Source organism: Musa acuminata, chromosome BXJ2-6, assembly GCF_036884655.1.
Source record: "Musa acuminata AAA Group cultivar baxijiao chromosome BXJ2-6, Cavendish_Baxijiao_AAA, whole genome shotgun sequence".
Classification (NCBI taxonomy): Eukaryota; Viridiplantae; Streptophyta; class Magnoliopsida; order Zingiberales; family Musaceae; genus Musa; species Musa acuminata.
In genome coordinates this window covers 721,917-739,646 of record NC_088343.1, presented here as the reverse complement: position 1 = coordinate 739,646, position 17,730 = coordinate 721,917, and the positions used below count along the sequence as shown (strand labels likewise).

Sequence of the window (17,730 nt, the reverse complement as noted above, 5' to 3'; positions counted from 1 at the left end):
GATACCATATGCCTGACTAATTTATGAAATGCAACACCGATACATAAAGGTTACCATGAATACGAAAATCAACATTACATCACAAAAAGGATCCATAGGCTCTCTGGTTGTTTCTCAAATGTCAAACATCATTACACGAATAGGTCCTTTTTTTATTAAGTACTGGAAACAACAAAATGCACAAGCACAAGTAATGCTAATATTTATTTGTCATGATTCAAGCCAATCACAATCCACCAATTCTTGACAGAAAAAAATTGTTGAGTAAATCCCAAAACTACTATTTGCACACCTCAAACAAATTAACTTCGCTGAGATCCTTCCAACTGATTCAGATCCACTAATATACGCCTTCATACTCCAAATCCTATACCATATCACTACCATCAAAGACTGTCAATGTAAATTTTTCTTTCGAACAAAAGAGATTGAAAGATACCTGAATGCAGTGACCACTGACAGTTGCAGAGAAAGAAGGGGCAGACAGGCGTCATTCTGATCTCTCTGCTCAATTGCCGAAGAAAAATTACATCTTGATGATATTTTTGGACTAGACTGCAAATTTTCTTCCCATTAATCACCAGATTCACCTTCAAACTCTGCCTTCTACTGTTCTGACCCCTGTGAATCATTCTCCGATCGAGCCTGTTGCTGATGCTGCTGCTGCTGATGATGATGATGATGCAGTTGCCCACTTCCACCACCACCTACTCCTCCCCTCCCCTGCCCCATCTGTTGATAGAACTGGCTTAATCCCTGAGGATTCATAGCTCCAATATGGCCCTCCGGCGAGAGCCCTAGCTCCAGCCCCGGCAACTGCTGCCCATGCCCGCCCAACATCGCCGCAAAGCTCACGGCGCCCAGATTCCCGCCGGGAAATTCAAGTCCATGCAATCCAATCCTCGGCATGAAACCGCCCATCGACCAGTCGCCGCCGCCCCCGGTCGCAAGATTCGAACTTGATGGAGCCGCGGCGCCGGCATGCAAGAAACCAGAATTGAGCCCACCCACCGGGGGCGGCCATAAGCCAGGGTGGGAGCGGCTGAGGTTAGCAGTCCCCATCACGGCCCAAGTAGGCCGGGCGGCCCCCTGTCCCGAATCGTCGAGCTTCTGGTGGAGGCCGGCCACGACAGTGGCGCCAGGGAGGGACATGGAGGCGGAAGCGGCAGCGGCGATGGCCGACGCAGGGATGGTTCCCGTGCCGGTGGCGGCGATGATGGAGGGCTCCGCTTGCTGGAGCAGCCACTGGATGGTCTCCCCATCGGACTTGTGGCCGAGTTCTCTAGTGAGCTGAAAGATCCTAGCAGCGCAGAGGGCAGGCATCCTGATCCTTCTTCCCCGGCCATCAACTTTGGTGTGCCTGTCCTTGTTGGAGCTCCTCTTGGGTGCAAGCTGCCTTCTTTGTTCATCCTTCCCGGCCACCACTACCTGCCGCCCCCTCTCCAAGCCTGCGGATGCCGAAAGGTCTCTGCTTTCTGCGGCTGCTGTTGCAGGGGGCGTTGTGGGTTCGCTTTTATCTGACTGCAAGTGGAAGTTGGGCACCTCCTGGGGCAGCTTGGAGGAGCCCTTGGGATCCATGAAAGAGAGAGGGGAGGGCAAAAGGTGGGATTTTGGAGATGGAGGAGAGAGAGAGAGAGAGAGAGAGAGAGGCGGAGGAGGAGGGGAGAGGAGGAATAGGCACAGGGGAATCAAACTGGAGCTGAAACTGGGACAGCCTTTTTGAAATAGGAGGAAGAAGAGACACAAAGTTGGGCAGAAAAGGAAAAGACAGAGACCAAAAACACAACTGCTGCTCACAATATTATCACTCTAATTTAGCAGTAAAGGTTGATTAATTGTCCACTCTATAATACAAAACACATTATCCCATCACCTCTAATAGAGAAGTCGTCTTGGACTCTTCATTCGTCATTGGTTCTCAAACAATCGAATCAATATAAGAGTAAAGAACTCTTGGGACCTCAAGCTAGGCGTCATATGATAAGATTCATGCTATTCCTACAAGCTCTTGTGCCACAACAAGTAATCCATTCTACGACGAGTCTTACACGGTTTTATTTCTTCGGGTTAGACTCTGAGACTCGTCGCTTGGAGGCAAATCATATTTACTTCTTCATTAGATTTGAGCTCTTCAATTAATATTAAACTAAATATGATCTTATCACTATCGATTCATGTGTTTAGTTCTGAGTTGTGAGTCGAAGCTACAGTTGGTTTCATGCTCCGAGGCATAGTTTTTATCGATCTTCTATATTTCTGATACTGGCGAGTTTTTGACTCCCAAAATACTCTTTGCTGAATCTGCCATCTGCTTCCAGTTGTGACTGTAACTTTCCTTCCCATAGTTTCCTTCCATTTGTGGGAGATTTCCGAGCCTGAGTTGACTGTTGGAGACTGTTGTCATTGTTTCCACACCTTTGTTGACTCTTGTGAGGCTATGATTGCTTTCAGCACTTCAGCCGCATTGCTTGCAAAAAAGGACTCGATGTTAAATGCTGGAATGTAAAATTACTCCCCAAAGTACTGAGGTAGATTAGGAGCATAATAATGTACAGATCAACAAGGGAACAATGACTTGTTTTCAAACTAGCTAAATCCACAAGTGTAATCATTTTGATCCTACAACTTTTTCATGTTTTGATCAACTTGATATCTCTCACTCATGGAACAAAGACATCTTTATAGTAACCCTTCCATTGACCACCTTCTTCAGGTAACTCTGTGCTCAAAGAAAGAGAGAGAGAAACTCGAGGTGATTCTGTGCTTTAAAAAACAGAGAGACAATAAAACAGAGGAAAGGAGACACCAAAACCACAACATGGATGTTGCAGTCAGCCAAGCTACTTTAATGTCATAATGGTTCGACATTGTAGCTCTTTCTTCAGGTAGTTCTGTGCATCCCCTTGTCGGAAGGGCTTCTGACCACAGCTCTTACCCTGACAGGGCACTGCAACACTGTTGTTGCCTGTTGTCTTTGGCCATTGCATGTGGGACTGTGGAGAGATTCCATCGGAAATGGTGGAGAGCTGCAGATAACTCCCTCCCTCCTTGCAACTATCGAAAGCCAATCCAAGAAAGTGACATGGATCCTCTCTCACCCACTCATGAGGAAGATGTCCATTTCATGTGTGGACTCGGATGGTGGTTTCTCTTTCTTTCCAGGTTGGTCGGATTTTTAGGTGAGAGTGGATAGATAGAACAAAGGCCATCCACATTAAAGATGTGGATTTTGGCATGGGATGTTTTAGCTTCAAACATACCAAAATAGTAATATCTAAGATATTATTTCTATACATTGTAAACATGCTAAAAGTAGAAATAATAAAATATCATATTTATTTTTCATTTTTTTATGTAATAGCTCCGTTAAAATTATATTAATTGATGATCGTTTCTCTCGATAAATATTCATTATGAACATATTAAATAACAAAAAAATTATTGGATATATCTCTAAAAAAAATTTCAGTAATGGTTGGCATCGTCTCGGAAATATATTTTTCATATGAAAATAAATTCGATCGGATTAGATCTATCCGACCAACTTAATGATTAAATTTGACCATACCAATTTGAATTATTATGATTTTTGCTGTGTGGAGAGTTTTGGTATGTGATTGATGATGATGATAAAGAAAAGAGGGAGAGGTGTTTGTTAGTGCTACTGTTGTTGTTGTCACATTTGCTCTCCAAAGTGGAGACATGGATGGGCCTTATCTTCAAGTGCTGGCTGTTGGAAGTTTCTTCTGTGAGCTCACACCAACTGCAAACACAAATGGAGATACCCTCATCCATGCTTATCTGCAAGAAATCATTTGTGTTCTGATCCTGAGGACCACAATCCAAGCTGAGCAGCCTGTTGAACCCCCACCAAGCATTAGTCAATGATTTGGAAGGGTTCACTGATCGAACGGCAAACCATTCTCCGTCTTTACATCCTTCTCGCCCTCCGCCTTCTTCTCTTTCTCCGCCGCCTTGGTCTTCTCCTCTGTCTCCTGCTTCACCACCGCCGCTTGCCGCTTGTGGACGTACGCCACCAGGCTCGCCGAGTCGAACACGCCCTTCACCGTCGCCTCCGCCGTCTGCACCCCCGTTTCCACCAAAAAGATCCCACCTTTCTTGCTACATTCCAAATCAAATGGAAAAGATCGAAGCTTTGGATCAGAATCTCGAGTCTTACATGAACTATTTCAAACGATTAATGATAAAGAGAAGGTTGTAAAGATGTAATCTTTCATCTCAGTCTCCTTAATACAAAATATGTTCAAAACAAGCAGAGATAGATAATAAGACGATTGGGAAGAAGAGGTAGGTTTGGTTCTCGCAGGACCCTTTGAAGGAGTCTAATTAAAGGTGTAACCTTTCATCCTCAGAATCCTTTTCTTGATCTTTGGGTGAAGGCGTCGCAGTGCAGGTTGACTCTGAGCACAACAAGGATCACTTGCGGCTGCCTTGCATCAAATAAAAGCAGAGGTTTTGAGGAGGACCGAGAAGACAATTAGGAAGAGGTAGGTTTGGTTGTCGCACCTCCTTCTCCTCCTCTGCTTTGTGCTTCTCCTCACTTCGCTTCTCCTGTTCCTTCTTCTCCGGCTGCGGCGGTGGCGGCAGGGGGCTGAGCAGTTCCACTTTCCTTCCGTTCTTCTTCTGGACTCTCTCCACCACTTCATCGGATCCTCCGCGGCCTTCCTCCCCTTCACCGCCACACGGTGCGTGCGGCTGTCCGCCGCCACCTCTTCAGCACCTTCCGATCCAAACAAACACAAAAAGATCCAATTCTAGGATCAATTTTAAAAAACCTGACCAAATACACATCAAACATCGATTTTTTTACGGATCTCTCTATGCCTTGTAAGCCATTGAGGCACCGCCGCACCTTCCTCGCACATCCCTCACAATGCGTGTCGACATTTTTTCGGCGGGGTAGGCGGTGGCTTCTCTGCCACCTTCTCTTCATCCTTTTTCCCCCGTCACCAATTCCATCGTTCTTTCCCTTCTCCTCCTCCTACTCCGGTCGCCACTCTTTCTTCCCGTCCTCCTCTAGCTGCTTCTCCTCTTGCTCAAGATTAGATCTTTCTGCAATCATCAGCAAAAAACAATCCAAAACCAATAAGAAATCCGTAAAAAGAGTGATCTTGATACCTCACCCATGTCGCCCAAGGACTGCTAAAAGCAAAACTGGCGTTAACGCACTCTTCTGCTACTCCCTCTCGGTCGCAGTAAGTAGGAAGCAGTGAAGCAAATGACAAGGGAGCTTCTGAATTTTATCTCCAAGCTCACCTGCATATTCCATCTTCAGGAATGCTACAAAATTTGTACTCAGAGAAAAACATATTGGTAATGCAAAGATCAATAAAGATCTATTCTTTCTGCTCATCAAAAAATCTGTATAACCATTTTCATGAGAAATGTGTTAGTGCAATGACATCTTACTTAAACACCATAAATTCTGAATACAGAAACTATTTCAATAACTTTTCCCCAACATCCTTTCTCAAATCAATGAGAGATTCCTTAGCATAAATCTTTGAGATTTTCTACCCAAGTATGAAGTTAATTTACAATATAAAAAAAAATACTTCCATGATTCTAATTATGGATCTTCTTCAAGTAATGGTATAGACACTTTCTTTTTCCCCAAAAAATTTACATTTGTATTCAGTAACCCCTTATATGGCAATCAAGATTCTTCATTAAAAAGCACTTAAGCAAACAGTTATGCTCATCCTAGGAGTTAATTTTGCCATGCTAAGAATATCCAAGAGGAACTCAAAATAGCTGGAGAGGTTAATCTCCCACTCTTCCCATTACTGCCTTTTATTAGCCCAAAACTTGTCATTTCTGGACTCTGCCAAGGGTCTCCTTTTAGTATAAATTGTTCCTATAGGTGAAGTAATTGTGGTCTTCAAGAAATCAATTAACTTCATTTCATTTCCTTTGGCAGGTGAGATCGAGAAATATAAGATTTCTTTCTGCTTATATACTTCTGATCCTACCAAGATTTGATGAGTTCTTGTCATTTCAATCATGTTGCTTTGCAGTATGTGCTTATATCTCTATAGGAACAACTTATTAGCAATACATTGCAAAGAATAGTTTGATGTTAGGACTATGAGACATTATGATGCTACTAACATCAGAACACTATGTTACCTTCTTGAAAGAAAATGGAAGCCAAGCAAATGAATGCTGCTATAATATCTCAATGTTATGAGATCAATGAGAGCAAACTTGTAATCTAAGTATGGATGTCAAGGTTCTTAAGGTTAAGAGTGACAAGTTCACAAGGCAATTCCACTAATTACTCTTACTTTCATACGACAAGCACCATGATGGATGTCAAGATGCATTAAGGTTCTTGAGGTTAAGATTACTGGAGTTCATCAAGCATTTCTGGTAACTACTCACTGTCATTGGATCACTGAAAGCAAACTTGTACTCTCTATATGACAAGCACTTGTTACTAGCTACAAGATTATTGCTTGAGTCTCATCATCTCCACTACAAGAACATGTAACCTTCCATCAACCATGCTTGGCTGCTGCCATGTCTACTGTCTTTGATTCGTCTGCTCCCTTCTCGACGGCATCTTTGCTCGCTCGAAAGAACCTGGCAACTGCGTGGCTCACATAAGCATCAGCCTCCCTCACCGTCATTCGCTTGATGGTCTTGTCCCCGTGTTTGGTCAGGCGATGATCTCCGTTGAGAATAGCCGCCATCTCGACGATCTCGCTCTGGAACTCCGACACAACTCTGTGCTCCTTCGCCTTCGTCGCCCTCAGAGGCGGCACATCCGGCAACACCTCTGCCAAAAGGGCTTTAACTGAGAAGCTGATTCAGCGATCTGAGAGTGAGCTTGGGGAGAGAGAAGAGGTTACCAGGGCAATCGGTCCTTGGTGAGGTGAGATCGCCGAAGATGTCCTGGAATGTGCCAGCCCAAGCATCTCTCTGGGTAAGGAAATCTGAGGTGAGGTTGAATAGCTTCTTTATGGTTGCAGGGATCGAAGAGTGCTCGAACTCGGACGTCGGTGCCGGTCCCTGCGGCCTGCTCACGACTGCAGCAGCAGCAACAGGACCAGCATCATCAATTAGGAACAGAGCGAAGGATGTGAACAGAGGATGAGTCACACACCATGGCATTAAAGTCGCACATGCATTTACCTGTGCCTTTCTTGATCCAGGGGGAGATGAGGATGGTGGGGACACGAACGCCGAGCCGATCGAAGCCGAAGAAGTAGGGGGCAGGGCCGGCGATGCCGTCGGGGCTGGGAACGCCGACGGTGGGCGTGGCGATGTGATCGTAGAAGCCGCCGTGCTCGTCGTAGGTGATGATGAACAGGCTCTCGTTCCACTGCGGGCTGGCCCGCAGCGCCTCGTACACCTCCTTCACCATCTTCTGCCCGTTGGCGACGTCGTGCGAGGGGTGGTCGTCGTTGGCGGCCTTGCCGAGCAGGTCGAAGTAGCGCGGCTCGAGCACGCTCAGGCTCCGCAGCTTGCCGTCTCGGGCGTGATCCTTGAACGTCCCGAACTTGTGGAACTTGAATACGTACTTCAGCTTCCTCAGGTTGCGGTAGAACAGCGTCGCCGGCGCGCTCTCGTAGTAGATGCCAAAATCCAGCCCGTCGTCGTGGAGGGAGTCGAAGACGGTCTTCTGGGGGTACCCCTTGGCCAGCTGCACCTTGTCGTGGCACGTCGCGCCGTGGGAGGTGGCGGAGTAGACGAACAGTCGGTTGGGCTGCGTCGGCCCCGGTAACGACGAGAACCACCGGTCGAACACCGCGAACTCCTGGGTCAGGGCGGCATACACCGGCACGTTCTCCGGCTTGAACCCCTTCATGACGGTGCCCGCGAGGTCCTCGGACACGGAGAGGGCCTGTTGGACGAAGCCGGACATGGAAGGCACGGCGGTGCTTTCGCTGCTGTTGCTCGACCCGAAGACCTGCTCCCGCACGGCGACGAAGGAGTGACCGGGATCGGGGTCGACGTACCGGGCGTCGTCGGAGACGCAGATGGAGGGGGAGGTGGGGTCTGCGACCGACCGCCGGTTGCACTCGGTGCCGCTGAGGCCATCGATGGGCAAGCCGAGGGCCGACTTCATCCACCCCAGCATGTGGTCGAAGGAGCGGTTCTCCATGATGAGAACCACCACGGCTCGGATCGGCTGCTGCGCTGCATGGGAGCCGCACAGGAAGAGGAGAAGAAGAAGAAGAAGAAGGGATGGAGGAGAAGCTATAGCCTTAGATCTTGCCATTGTAGTGTTTCAAGTATGTAGGACACTTCACAGTGTTGCACACCTTCACAATACATAAACCAACACATTTAAGATAAAACATATACCCATAAGTATCCTTAAAAGTAAATCAACACATTTAAGATAAAATGCAATTTATTTTCCTTTAAATTAGGAAAAAAATAAAATTAATGAAAGCAAGTTAATTCAACATGCTGTTTTATGATGAGCATCATAAAGGTGGGAGGTGCATTGATGCACACACTTTTGCCACTACCATATAGTACAAGGAGTGACTTGTGGTGTGGGAATTAAATGATTCCACTATGTAAATGTGATTCTTCTATGGCATGTGAAGCATCCATTGATTTCTTGATATGTTATTTATATTTATATATCATTTTCTACACTAAATTATACATCATTAGGTGCATTTAGAAATTTCTTTCTTTTTTTTTTCTTTTTGTTGCTTTGAGGAGAGATTAGTGCAGCTTTTGATGAGCTTTGACTTGATCTTTTTTTATCTCACAACTGAAGGACAAATCCTTTTCCATGTTCAGAAACTGCCCACCTCAATAGGAGGAGGAAAAGATGGTGTGCCTTCTTCTTGTGGAGCTTTGACTTTATCTTTTATTCCTCACAACTGAAGAACAAATCCTTTTCCATGTTCAGAAACTGCCCACCTGTAGGAAGAGGAGATGGTGGTGTGCCCTCTTCTTGTGGAGCTTTCAATGAGCACTCACCCACCACAAGATGAAGTGAGGTGGGATGACACTCTCCATGGCATAAAGGATGTGCTGCAATTACCATCTGTTAGTGATCTTAGCACTAGTATAGTGATGTCTTAGAGTTGATAAGACATCATTATAGTGATGCTTAGCACTAGTATAGTGTTGCGATTACCATTTATTAGAGTTGATAATAATTTTTTAATTATATTTAAATTAATTAATATTTTTTTAATTTAATTAAACTTTTTTAATAAATCATGATTTATTTCTATAAATATATGTTCAGGATTTTGGTGAGAGGAAGATGTAAAATATGTTGGTGCTCCTCATGATGATATCTAGATTTTTAAAAAGAGTCAAAGAAAAGTTCTTTAGATTGCAGGAAAATTAAACTTGAGTGAGGATAACCGAATCGAAGAACATTGTAATTGATCTCATATATTAAAAAAATAAGTTTCTCAATGAATTCATTATAGGTGGGATTTGTGTGACTAAATCTTAAACCTTTTTATCTATATCTTAACTTATTGATCTCTAGGTATTCTTTTAGTTTTGAAATTTTTCTCTCCTCCAACAAGTGATATCATTGCTTAAAAAATTTGATGATTAAAGATTCAACAAAGATGTCATCGGTTATTTTCACTAGGTTTATTGTGAAAAAAAAAATTTATACTATAATAGAGGAGGGTGAAGGATCTTTTTGTTTAATAAAACCTAGTAAGAATGTTGAAGATACGAGCAAACAAACCAGCAAAAATGAGTGACAAAGATTGAAAGGAGCTTAAAGTAAAGTGTGTGAGTATTACACGTCTTTGTATCGTTAATAATATTATCAATAATTTTATTGATGATAACTCTATTGTAATTATTAAGGATAAGTTAGAAAAATTTTATTTAATAAAAAAATTAACTAACAAGTTACGATTAGAGTAGAAGTTAGATAGGCTAAGGATGGAGGAAGGTGAAAACTTAGTAGAGTATCTAAACATATTCAATGGAATATTGGATCAACTAAAGAAGGTTTATGTGAAGATTGATGAAGAAGATAAAAAGTTGTTGCTTCTTACATTGCTTGCTTACTTATATTATAACTTTGTGGAGATGATATTGTTTGAAAATGATATAGTAACTTTGGAATAAGTTAAAACACTTTGAATGCTCTTAATGATGATATTTAATATTTCTAGAGAAGATTGATAGAAAGATTCTTCATACGAGAAGTGTATAAGGGGAATTAAATTTGGGTGAAAATAATTGAAAGAACATTGTAATTGATAACTTATTCCAATTATTTAGATTTATATAAGAGGTGTGTAAGAAAAATTATACTTGAGTGAGGATAACCGAAGAACATTGTAATTGATCTCATATATTAAAGAAAATAATTTTCTCAATGAATTCATTATATGTGGGATTTGTCTGATTCAATCTTAAACTTTTTTATATGTATCTTAACTTATTGATCTCCAGGTATTCTTTTAGTTTTGAAATTTTTCTCTCCTCCAACAAGTGATATAATTGTTTAAAAAATTTGATGATTAGATATTCAACAAAGATGTCATCGATTATTTTCACTAGGTTTATTATGAAAAAAAAAAATTACTCTATAATAGAGGAGGGTGAAGGATCTTTTTGTTTAACAAAACCTAGTAAGAATATTAAGATATGAGCAAACAAACCATTAAAAATTAGTGATGAAGATTGAAAGGAGAAAGTGTGTGAGTACTACGATGATAACTCTATTGTAATTATTAAGGATAAATTAGAAAAACTTTATTTAATAAAAAAATTAATTAACAAGTTACGATTAAAGTAGAAGTTAGATAGGCTGAGGAAAGAGCAAGGTAAAGACTTAGTAGAGTATCTAAACATATTCAATAGAATATTGGATCAATTAAACAAGATTTATGTAGAAGATAAAACGTTGTTGCTTCTTACATCGATGTTATTTAATGATGATATTTAATGTTTCTAGAGAAGATCAATAGAAAGATTCTTTATAGAGAAGTGTACAAGAAGAATTAAATTTGGGTGAAAATAATTGAAGGATCTTGAAATTGATATCAAGAATTTAATTTTCTTCATACATACAGGTGAGATATACCAAACCATGATATATTTTATATTAAATTTTTTAATATATTTTTAACTTATAATTTTATAAGTTAAAAAATAATTATTGAGATATGAAGCACACCTCAATCGATAAAGATTGAGATTTAAAAAATAATGACTGAGATGTAAAGCATACCTCAATCAATAATTATAAGTTAAAAAATAATTATTGATAGCATCAATAAAGAAGCTTTGTGGAGACCCACCATGTCTTCTTTCTTCGGGGAAAGAAAAGAATGTGAAACACACCTTTAAAGAAAGTTGTGTTAGTGCGATTGTGAATCTACTTTCATGAATCTTAATGTCAGAGCTTTAAGCATTTATTATTTTGTTATATGTATTTTAGAAATTTTGAACATACTTTTTTCCATCAATTATAATTTATTCGTTACTTTAGACTATGAATACAATATCCTAAATTGATATGAAAAGGAGTAGCTTACACTATGATGATTCAATGTTTTATGAGGAATAAATTAGGATATTTCAAAGAAATTAACTAAATTTCCTTCCACCTTGGTAAAAGAAAGTTAACAAAATGATTAAGCATATAATTTAATAAGTATTGGTACAATTGTTTATCAAACTTAATTAAATTGTTTATCAAACAAATAATATTGTTCCAAGTAAAAGTCCTATTATAAGTAATATAGTGAAGTTAGAAAGTTAATTTTATCTTTTTCCTACTTAATAAAATTTTAAGTAACATAATGGATAATAATATACCACATTTGTTAGGCCTCTCAGTTGAGTATATATATATATATATATATATATATATATATATATATATATATATATATATATATATATATATATATATATATGTTCAGAAAGTGTTTCCATTATCTCTTCACTTCAGTATGTAACATATTTTACTATCAAGTCTTCAACTATCAAATATCAGTCTTTAAGAAAAATAAAAGTTCTTTTTACAGATCAATTCTCACAAAGTTTGAAAATCTCATTTCTTTCATTATCAATTAAGTATAGCATATATATTCCTCCGAATATAAACAGTAAGATCTCCTCTCATTCATGCAAGAAACCCATACTAATTATATTTGTCAGTATTAGTTTGAACAAAAATAATTAAAAATATAAATTATGTAATGGTTACTTAATATTTCATATGAGTTTTAAAAGGAAATTAATGATAATTATATTTTCTCCTTGTATTTAAATAATGGCCAAGGTATCTATCTGACTCAAGTTTTTTTTATATCATTGGATTTAAAATGGAGTAGAGAGATAAGTTCAAGTAGCTAACTAGGTAGTTTGTCAAATTTAAATTGAGACATAGTATTATGAATATATATTCTATTTAATGCGGTGCTTATTGAATGACATCGGTAATCAAATTCTAATTATTGGCTAACTTGACTTTTAAATAATCTTGGATGAAGTGGAGTTCACATATAAATATACCAATTTATAATCATATATTTAGATATTTATTTAAAATTAATTCGATTAAAAATGTGGATAGTCGAGTTGAGGTTCTAATATATTAGTATTTAGATGTGTTTCTTCTCAAATATGATAATATTGAATAGGAGTAAGATTAAGATTATTTCTGATTGTCCAATATGTCAATGGATATTGTAGAGCCAACTTAGTTCGAAGACAATCAATTGATGTTAGATAGTGAGAAGATTCTATTGAATAACCTTGCAAGACTAGATTGAAGGCTTTTCTACTAAATGTTTCTATAATATTTAAGTTTAAAAAATAAATTAAAAAAGAGTTTCCTCAGTAGTCCTATTTGAAATCTTAGTAGAGATGATTTAGGTAACTATTAACTTTTAGAGTGCAAAGTTACTTTGAAGGGAATGATTCTATAAAATTATTGTGTGTTACTTAGACATAAAGAGTTATCCAAATCATGAAATAAGACACTTAAATATATAAGGATAATATTATTTTATACGTAAATCGTACACCAGCTCCCACCTTGTTAAGTAGTCGAGGTGTTCCTTAATTTATTTTAACCACTCCATAAAGTTGAGAAACTTCATAGCTTGATTCATCCATGTAGTATTTTTTTGGACGCTTCACATCCTAATTCGATTATATCATAGATTCAAAATACTTTGTTATATGATTCGACTATGTCTTGGGATACTTAATGGTTATCATGAAGTATATTTGAAGTGTTTCATGATCTAATTTAATCATATGATAGATTTAGGACACTTTTGGTCGTATATAGTTCTATCGTATGTTTTTGATATTTTATAGTCTAATTCAATCATATAAATTTATAACGCTTCATGCTTAAATTTAACTGCATCAATAATCTTTAAATTGTGTGTCTATTTGAATCAGTAGGAAAATCAAGTTTAGAAGACCATAACTTGATTATTCAATGCTCTATCCCTCCATCTCCTATGTCTCCATCAACCTGACTTCCCCTCCATCTCCTATGTCTCCATCAACTTGACTTCCTTCTCTAAAGAGGATGGAGTTGTATCATTGAAAAATATAGTTCTTTGAAGATAGCTTCGTCGTTTGATGGACCATTGTAGGATATGATATAATTCTTTAATTTTAATTTTAAAGTTAGTTTTGAAGACCTTATCCGTTTGGACTCGATCTTCATTTCACATAAATTTAAGTTTTTATTTGTCGCAAATCATTATCTCTGCACATACATTAGAAATGAGTTTTCGTTTTTCCTTTTATACTTTATTTATGTCTGTCTTAAATGGAATATCTTTCTTGCTCAAGTAACACCCAATATAATATTATATCGTGGCTTGCATAAAATATCTTTCTTACTCAATAGTACCTAAGATAATGTTATCTTACAACTTTTATCAAGGAATGTCATAATGTTATCAAGCTTAGGTTGTCAACCTACTTTTTTTTTTATTTTCTTTCTGCCTAAGGTGGATGCAATGTCCTCGGAGCACTAAGCTCCAACAAAGGTTAAAGATTTGCTTATATTTTTTCAAGAGTAGATGGTCTTTCAACTTAGTTATGTCATCCTAAAGTTGGTAGTTGCTTTATCGAGACTAAATGAGGCAATGAAGGGGTAATTCTCTTGACTTATCCAAGCTTTATCTCATTTCACCGCTATTACATAGATAAAGTGAATTATGACTTGTTAAACCCGGCTTAAGTGTCGCACCTAAAGGTTGGTATTCGAGCTCGTGCTCCTCATTTTCTCTTTCTGAATGTGTTCTTAACTTATTTTATTTTTTGTATAAACATGAATTTATTCAAGGCTTTATCCCTATGCCACCAAAAAGAAAATTGAAGATGAATATAAAAAATAAGATACCTTCTTGGCCTGATCCTTATTGCCAAGGCCCTTATCTGAGTTAAGGTCTCTTTATCTTAACTACCCCTCGCAAAGAGTTTAAATTTGGGTTTACGAGAAGTTAATCACCAACGAACTATCCTATAAGCTCAGAGAAACTCGGTAACCCCTACCTCAACAAAGATGAGACAATTGATGAGATTTGAACGACTCTTTCTTAAAATGCTGGTTTTATAAATCCCGAGACAATCGATGGGATTTGAGCGATTCTTTTTTATTTTGAGACTTTACTTATTAGAACTATTCTTAATTTGCATATACATACATAATAAAGTAGGAGAACTATATGATTGCTTTAGCTTAGCAATGACTCGAGTTATATAGGAGGCTAGTCTCGTATCGAGAGGGGAGTTAATAAGGTTTACTATCAACCTTGGCAAGTTCTCTTTAATCTAGCTAATACAATAGGGTAATTATGCTTCTTTAGTTGATAAATGACATATGCTCATCAAGCACTCCTCTATGAAACATATAACAAAATAACTTCTCTTTTCTTTTTATATTATCCATAAATCATCTTATATAACTTTTTTAAAATGCTGACTTTATAAATCCAGAGTTGCTTGGGCAGCATGTTAATCGGGGTTCCATTGGCCCAATTTAATCAAACAGTTTAACTTGGGTTAGACTCGAGTCAAGCTAAAGCTATCTTTGAATTAAATTACAAAATGATTAATCTAAGTCATGATATTAATTAAATCAGTAACAACTTAATAAAATGAGACATGTAAATAATCATTAATTAATTTCAAAAACATGATAAACCAAATAAATAAGATATTTCAAAATGAATAAATCCTCTAAAGGTTAATAGCTTAAATCTCATAAAAATTGTTAACATGGCAATCTAAATGGTTAACATGTTGCGAGATAATTAAATATAATTGAATAGAAAATAGTATAAAATGCATTAATCATAATTAAAGTTTAAACTAATTAGAATGATATTATCATAGATCATGATATTTACAAATATATGACTAAATTTAACATTCAAAATTTTCAGAAACATTATTAGCACTAAAAGATTTAAATTAAAATAAAGGTAGAGAATCGTTCTTCGAGATGGAGTTCCCTCTCCTACCTCAAATTCCTCTATCGGGAGACTCCTCTCGTCCCTAGATATAAGCTCTAACAAGCATTATATAGGAGAGGAGGGAGGCTCCACTTTAGAAAAAAAAAATACAATTGATTTGTTTTGATTAATTAATTAGATTCCTAACTTTCTCCCTCACCATTAAGAAAATATATTTTAATTATTTCCTCACTTTGGATTATAATTAGAGAAGCATATGAACTCCATAAAGGTACAGACCCTAATTAAAATCTTCTTAATCTATTGTCTAATCATGCTAGTATTCAATTACATCATAAATTTGAATTTTGAACAAATATGGGAAGTCTTTAATTTTCAGAAAAAAGGAGAAAAAAAAAATCTTTGGTGATTACATTCCTTCCCCTAAAATTCATATTAAGATAATGCTCAATCAATATAGTTCAGAAATAACATATTACCTTCAAATCAAAACATATTTGGGTGCAAATGTCTCTATAGTTTTTATTTTATAATATATATTCTTAGTCTGCAAAGATGTTGAGCAACTCATTCAATAAATTTGGTTTTAGATAACCTAATTAGAATAGTAATTGAGAAACATATCAAAACTCAATTCTTTTTTTTCAAATATACCTCCAATTAACTATTAGAAATTCAAAAACTCAAAAATAGATTAATTAGTCGATATATATATATATATATGTAAATACATTAATAATAGAAAATAGCATATATATATATATATATATATATATATATATATATATATATATATATATATATATATATATATATATATCACATATGGGACACAAACTACACCGAAAAAATCAGGAACATAAATTGGTTGGATTCACTAATTAGACCATCTAAATCTTATGTATATGCAATCAGTCATATTTAATGATTTCCAAAAAAACATTAGTTTCCTTAATTCAAGAGTTTATTGTCGCATAATCATCGTCCCTACCATCCTCTTTTAATATTATTTTTTTTTAATTTTTATTAATATAATTCAATTAGTCAATCGTTTGACCTCCCTTCTTCTTTTTCTTCTTCTTCTTCATCATGTCGAGTATGAACGAAGAAGAAACTAACAAAATGCTATCTATCATCACTCCGTAAAATGACCATTCGAGCATAAAGAATAGACCTTTGCAAGTCTTTAGTCGATGTCGATGATGATGTGGTCATGTTTCTCATTTGAGATTGAGAGCTCAAAATTGTATCAATTGACATTGGTAAAGTTTTAAGTTAATAGGAATTAGGTTGACCTGAAAGGGACGTGAAGAGGAAGAAGGTGGCAGGTCTATTCATGCTTGCCTGGACCCAACTGAGAAGCTCGGAAAGCCACCACGACTCCTGTCTTCTTCCTCCTCATCAACAACATGACAAGAGAAACTTGACTGAGTCCTCCGGTTCTTATGGTGCAGGTAGGCCTCTTTCTCCTTATCCCTCCCTCATCCTCTCGCTCTCAAGTCCTCTTGCATAGACTCCAACACAGGAAGCACAGCAGCTCAGTGGTATCGGTTGTTGTAGGAGGAGAGAGAGAGAGATGGCGGACTGGGGGCCGGTGTTTGTGGCGGTGGTGCTCTTCGTGCTGCTGTCGCCGGGGCTACTGTTCCAGATACCGGGCAAGGGCCGGGTGGTGGAGTTCGGCTCGCTACAGACCAGCGGCGTCGCTATCTTCATCCACTCCATCATCTTCTTGGGCCTCGCCGCCGTCTTCATGCTCGTCATCGGCATCCACGTCTACCTGGGCTAGCTAGCTCGACCTCCGCATGCACGCCAAAGCACCAAAGGCTTCTCTCCTCCCTTTTCTCTTGATGTAAAGTGCAAGAGGGTCCTGTGAATTCATTTCACAGCTTTCTTCTCTCTCTTGATGTTTATTCAAGATCATGTGTATTTTATATCTATCCAAATTCAAACTCGATTCCAAATATATTTCCTTTTTTTTTTTTTGGATTGTTTAAATTGTGGATTGTGTTCTTCCCTATTTTGAGTAACTAATGCTGAAATGCTTCTTGATTTGTATGATCACTAAGACCTATGTGACATCACAAGGAAAAAGATTCAAGAAAAATAAGACTTTTTATACAAAACTTAGCCTATGTTAACAATTTCTTGTGTTATCATAGTTCTTAGTTAATAATAATGCATTCATGTAAGCATTGTAAATATCAATTATGATGTGCTTGTAGTTTCATCCATAGATAATTCTTGATTATTCACACACTTTCCAATGATGTTATCCAACCTAATGACCAATAATAAT

The 17,730-nt window shown here is 37.7% G+C and overlaps 4 protein-coding genes across 11 annotated transcripts; 1 reads left to right on the top strand and 3 right to left on the bottom strand.

The window, feature by feature from the left end:
- Positions 1–68: 68 nt before the first annotated feature.
- Positions 69–1,786, bottom strand: LOC135614079 (transcription factor TCP20-like). The gene is made up of 2 exons (XM_065111100.1): positions 440–1,786; positions 69–367 (listed from the first exon to the last, which is right to left on the bottom strand). Exon 1 carries the CDS (start codon positions 1,576–1,578, stop codon positions 607–609), a length of 972 nt encoding a protein of 323 aa, XP_064967172.1. The 5' UTR covers positions 1,579–1,786; the 3' UTR covers positions 69–367; positions 440–606.
- A 1,990-nt stretch (positions 1,787–3,776) lies between these two features.
- LOC135582917 (non-specific phospholipase C6-like) lies at positions 3,777–8,306 on the bottom strand. 8 transcript variants are annotated; one of them, XR_010487426.1, is made up of 6 exons: positions 7,159–8,306; positions 6,876–7,052; positions 6,406–6,802; positions 4,528–5,277; positions 4,361–4,451; positions 3,777–4,122 (listed from the first exon to the last, which is right to left on the bottom strand). XR_010487426.1 is itself a non-coding variant. In XM_065111099.1 (4 exons), the coding sequence occupies exons 1-3, from the start codon at positions 8,246–8,248 to the stop codon at positions 6,522–6,524; spliced, it is 1,548 nt and encodes a 515-aa protein (XP_064967171.1). In that variant the 5' UTR covers positions 8,249–8,306; the 3' UTR covers positions 3,777–5,277; positions 6,516–6,521. The 8 variants fall into 8 exon arrangements, 1 of the variants encoding a protein (XP_064967171.1); XR_010487429.1 differs by having other exon boundaries at positions 4,361–4,447; XR_010487425.1 differs by having other exon boundaries at positions 3,777–4,451.
- Positions 3,900–5,290, bottom strand: LOC135613361 (heavy metal-associated isoprenylated plant protein 7-like). Its single transcript, XM_065110384.1, has 4 exons — positions 5,278–5,290; positions 5,007–5,073; positions 4,528–4,732; positions 3,900–4,175 (listed from the first exon to the last, which is right to left on the bottom strand). Exons 1-4 carry the CDS (start codon positions 5,288–5,290, stop codon positions 3,900–3,902), a joined length of 561 nt encoding a protein of 186 aa, XP_064966456.1.
- An 8,583-nt stretch (positions 8,307–16,889) lies between the features above and the next one.
- LOC103971097 (uncharacterized) lies at positions 16,890–17,397 on the top strand. The gene has a single exon (XM_009385049.3). The coding sequence runs from the start codon at positions 17,011–17,013 to the stop codon at positions 17,218–17,220; it is 210 nt and encodes a 69-aa protein (XP_009383324.1). The 5' UTR covers positions 16,890–17,010; the 3' UTR covers positions 17,221–17,397.
- The last annotated feature ends 333 nt before the right edge of the window (positions 17,398–17,730 follow it).

Coding starts and splice junctions, on each gene's coding strand:
- LOC135614079 (XM_065111100.1), bottom strand. CDS start 1,578: ATGGATCCCAAGGGCTCCTCCAAGCTGCCCCAGGAGGTGCCCAACTTC.
- LOC135582917 (XM_065111099.1), bottom strand. CDS start 8,248: ATGGCAAGATCTAAGGCTATAGCTTCTCCTCCATCCCTTCTTCTTCTT. Junction 7,053..7,158: donor CTGGATCAAGAAAGGCACAG/GTAAATGCATGT, acceptor CTGCTGCTGCAG/TCGTGAGCAGGCCGCAGGGA. Junction 6,803..6,875: donor ACCAAGGACCGATTGCCCTG/GTAACCTCTTCT, acceptor CCCTTTTGGCAG/AGGTGTTGCCGGATGTGCCG.
- LOC135613361 (XM_065110384.1), bottom strand. Junction 4,733..5,006: donor AAGAAAGAGTGGCGACCGGA/GTAGGAGGAGGA, acceptor AAGGTGCTGAAG/AGGTGGCGGCGGACAGCCGC. Junction 4,176..4,527: donor AAGCAGAGGAGGAGAAGGAG/GTGCGACAACCA, acceptor AGTTCATGTAAG/ACTCGAGATTCTGATCCAAA.
- LOC103971097 (XM_009385049.3), top strand. CDS start 17,011: ATGGCGGACTGGGGGCCGGTGTTTGTGGCGGTGGTGCTCTTCGTGCTG.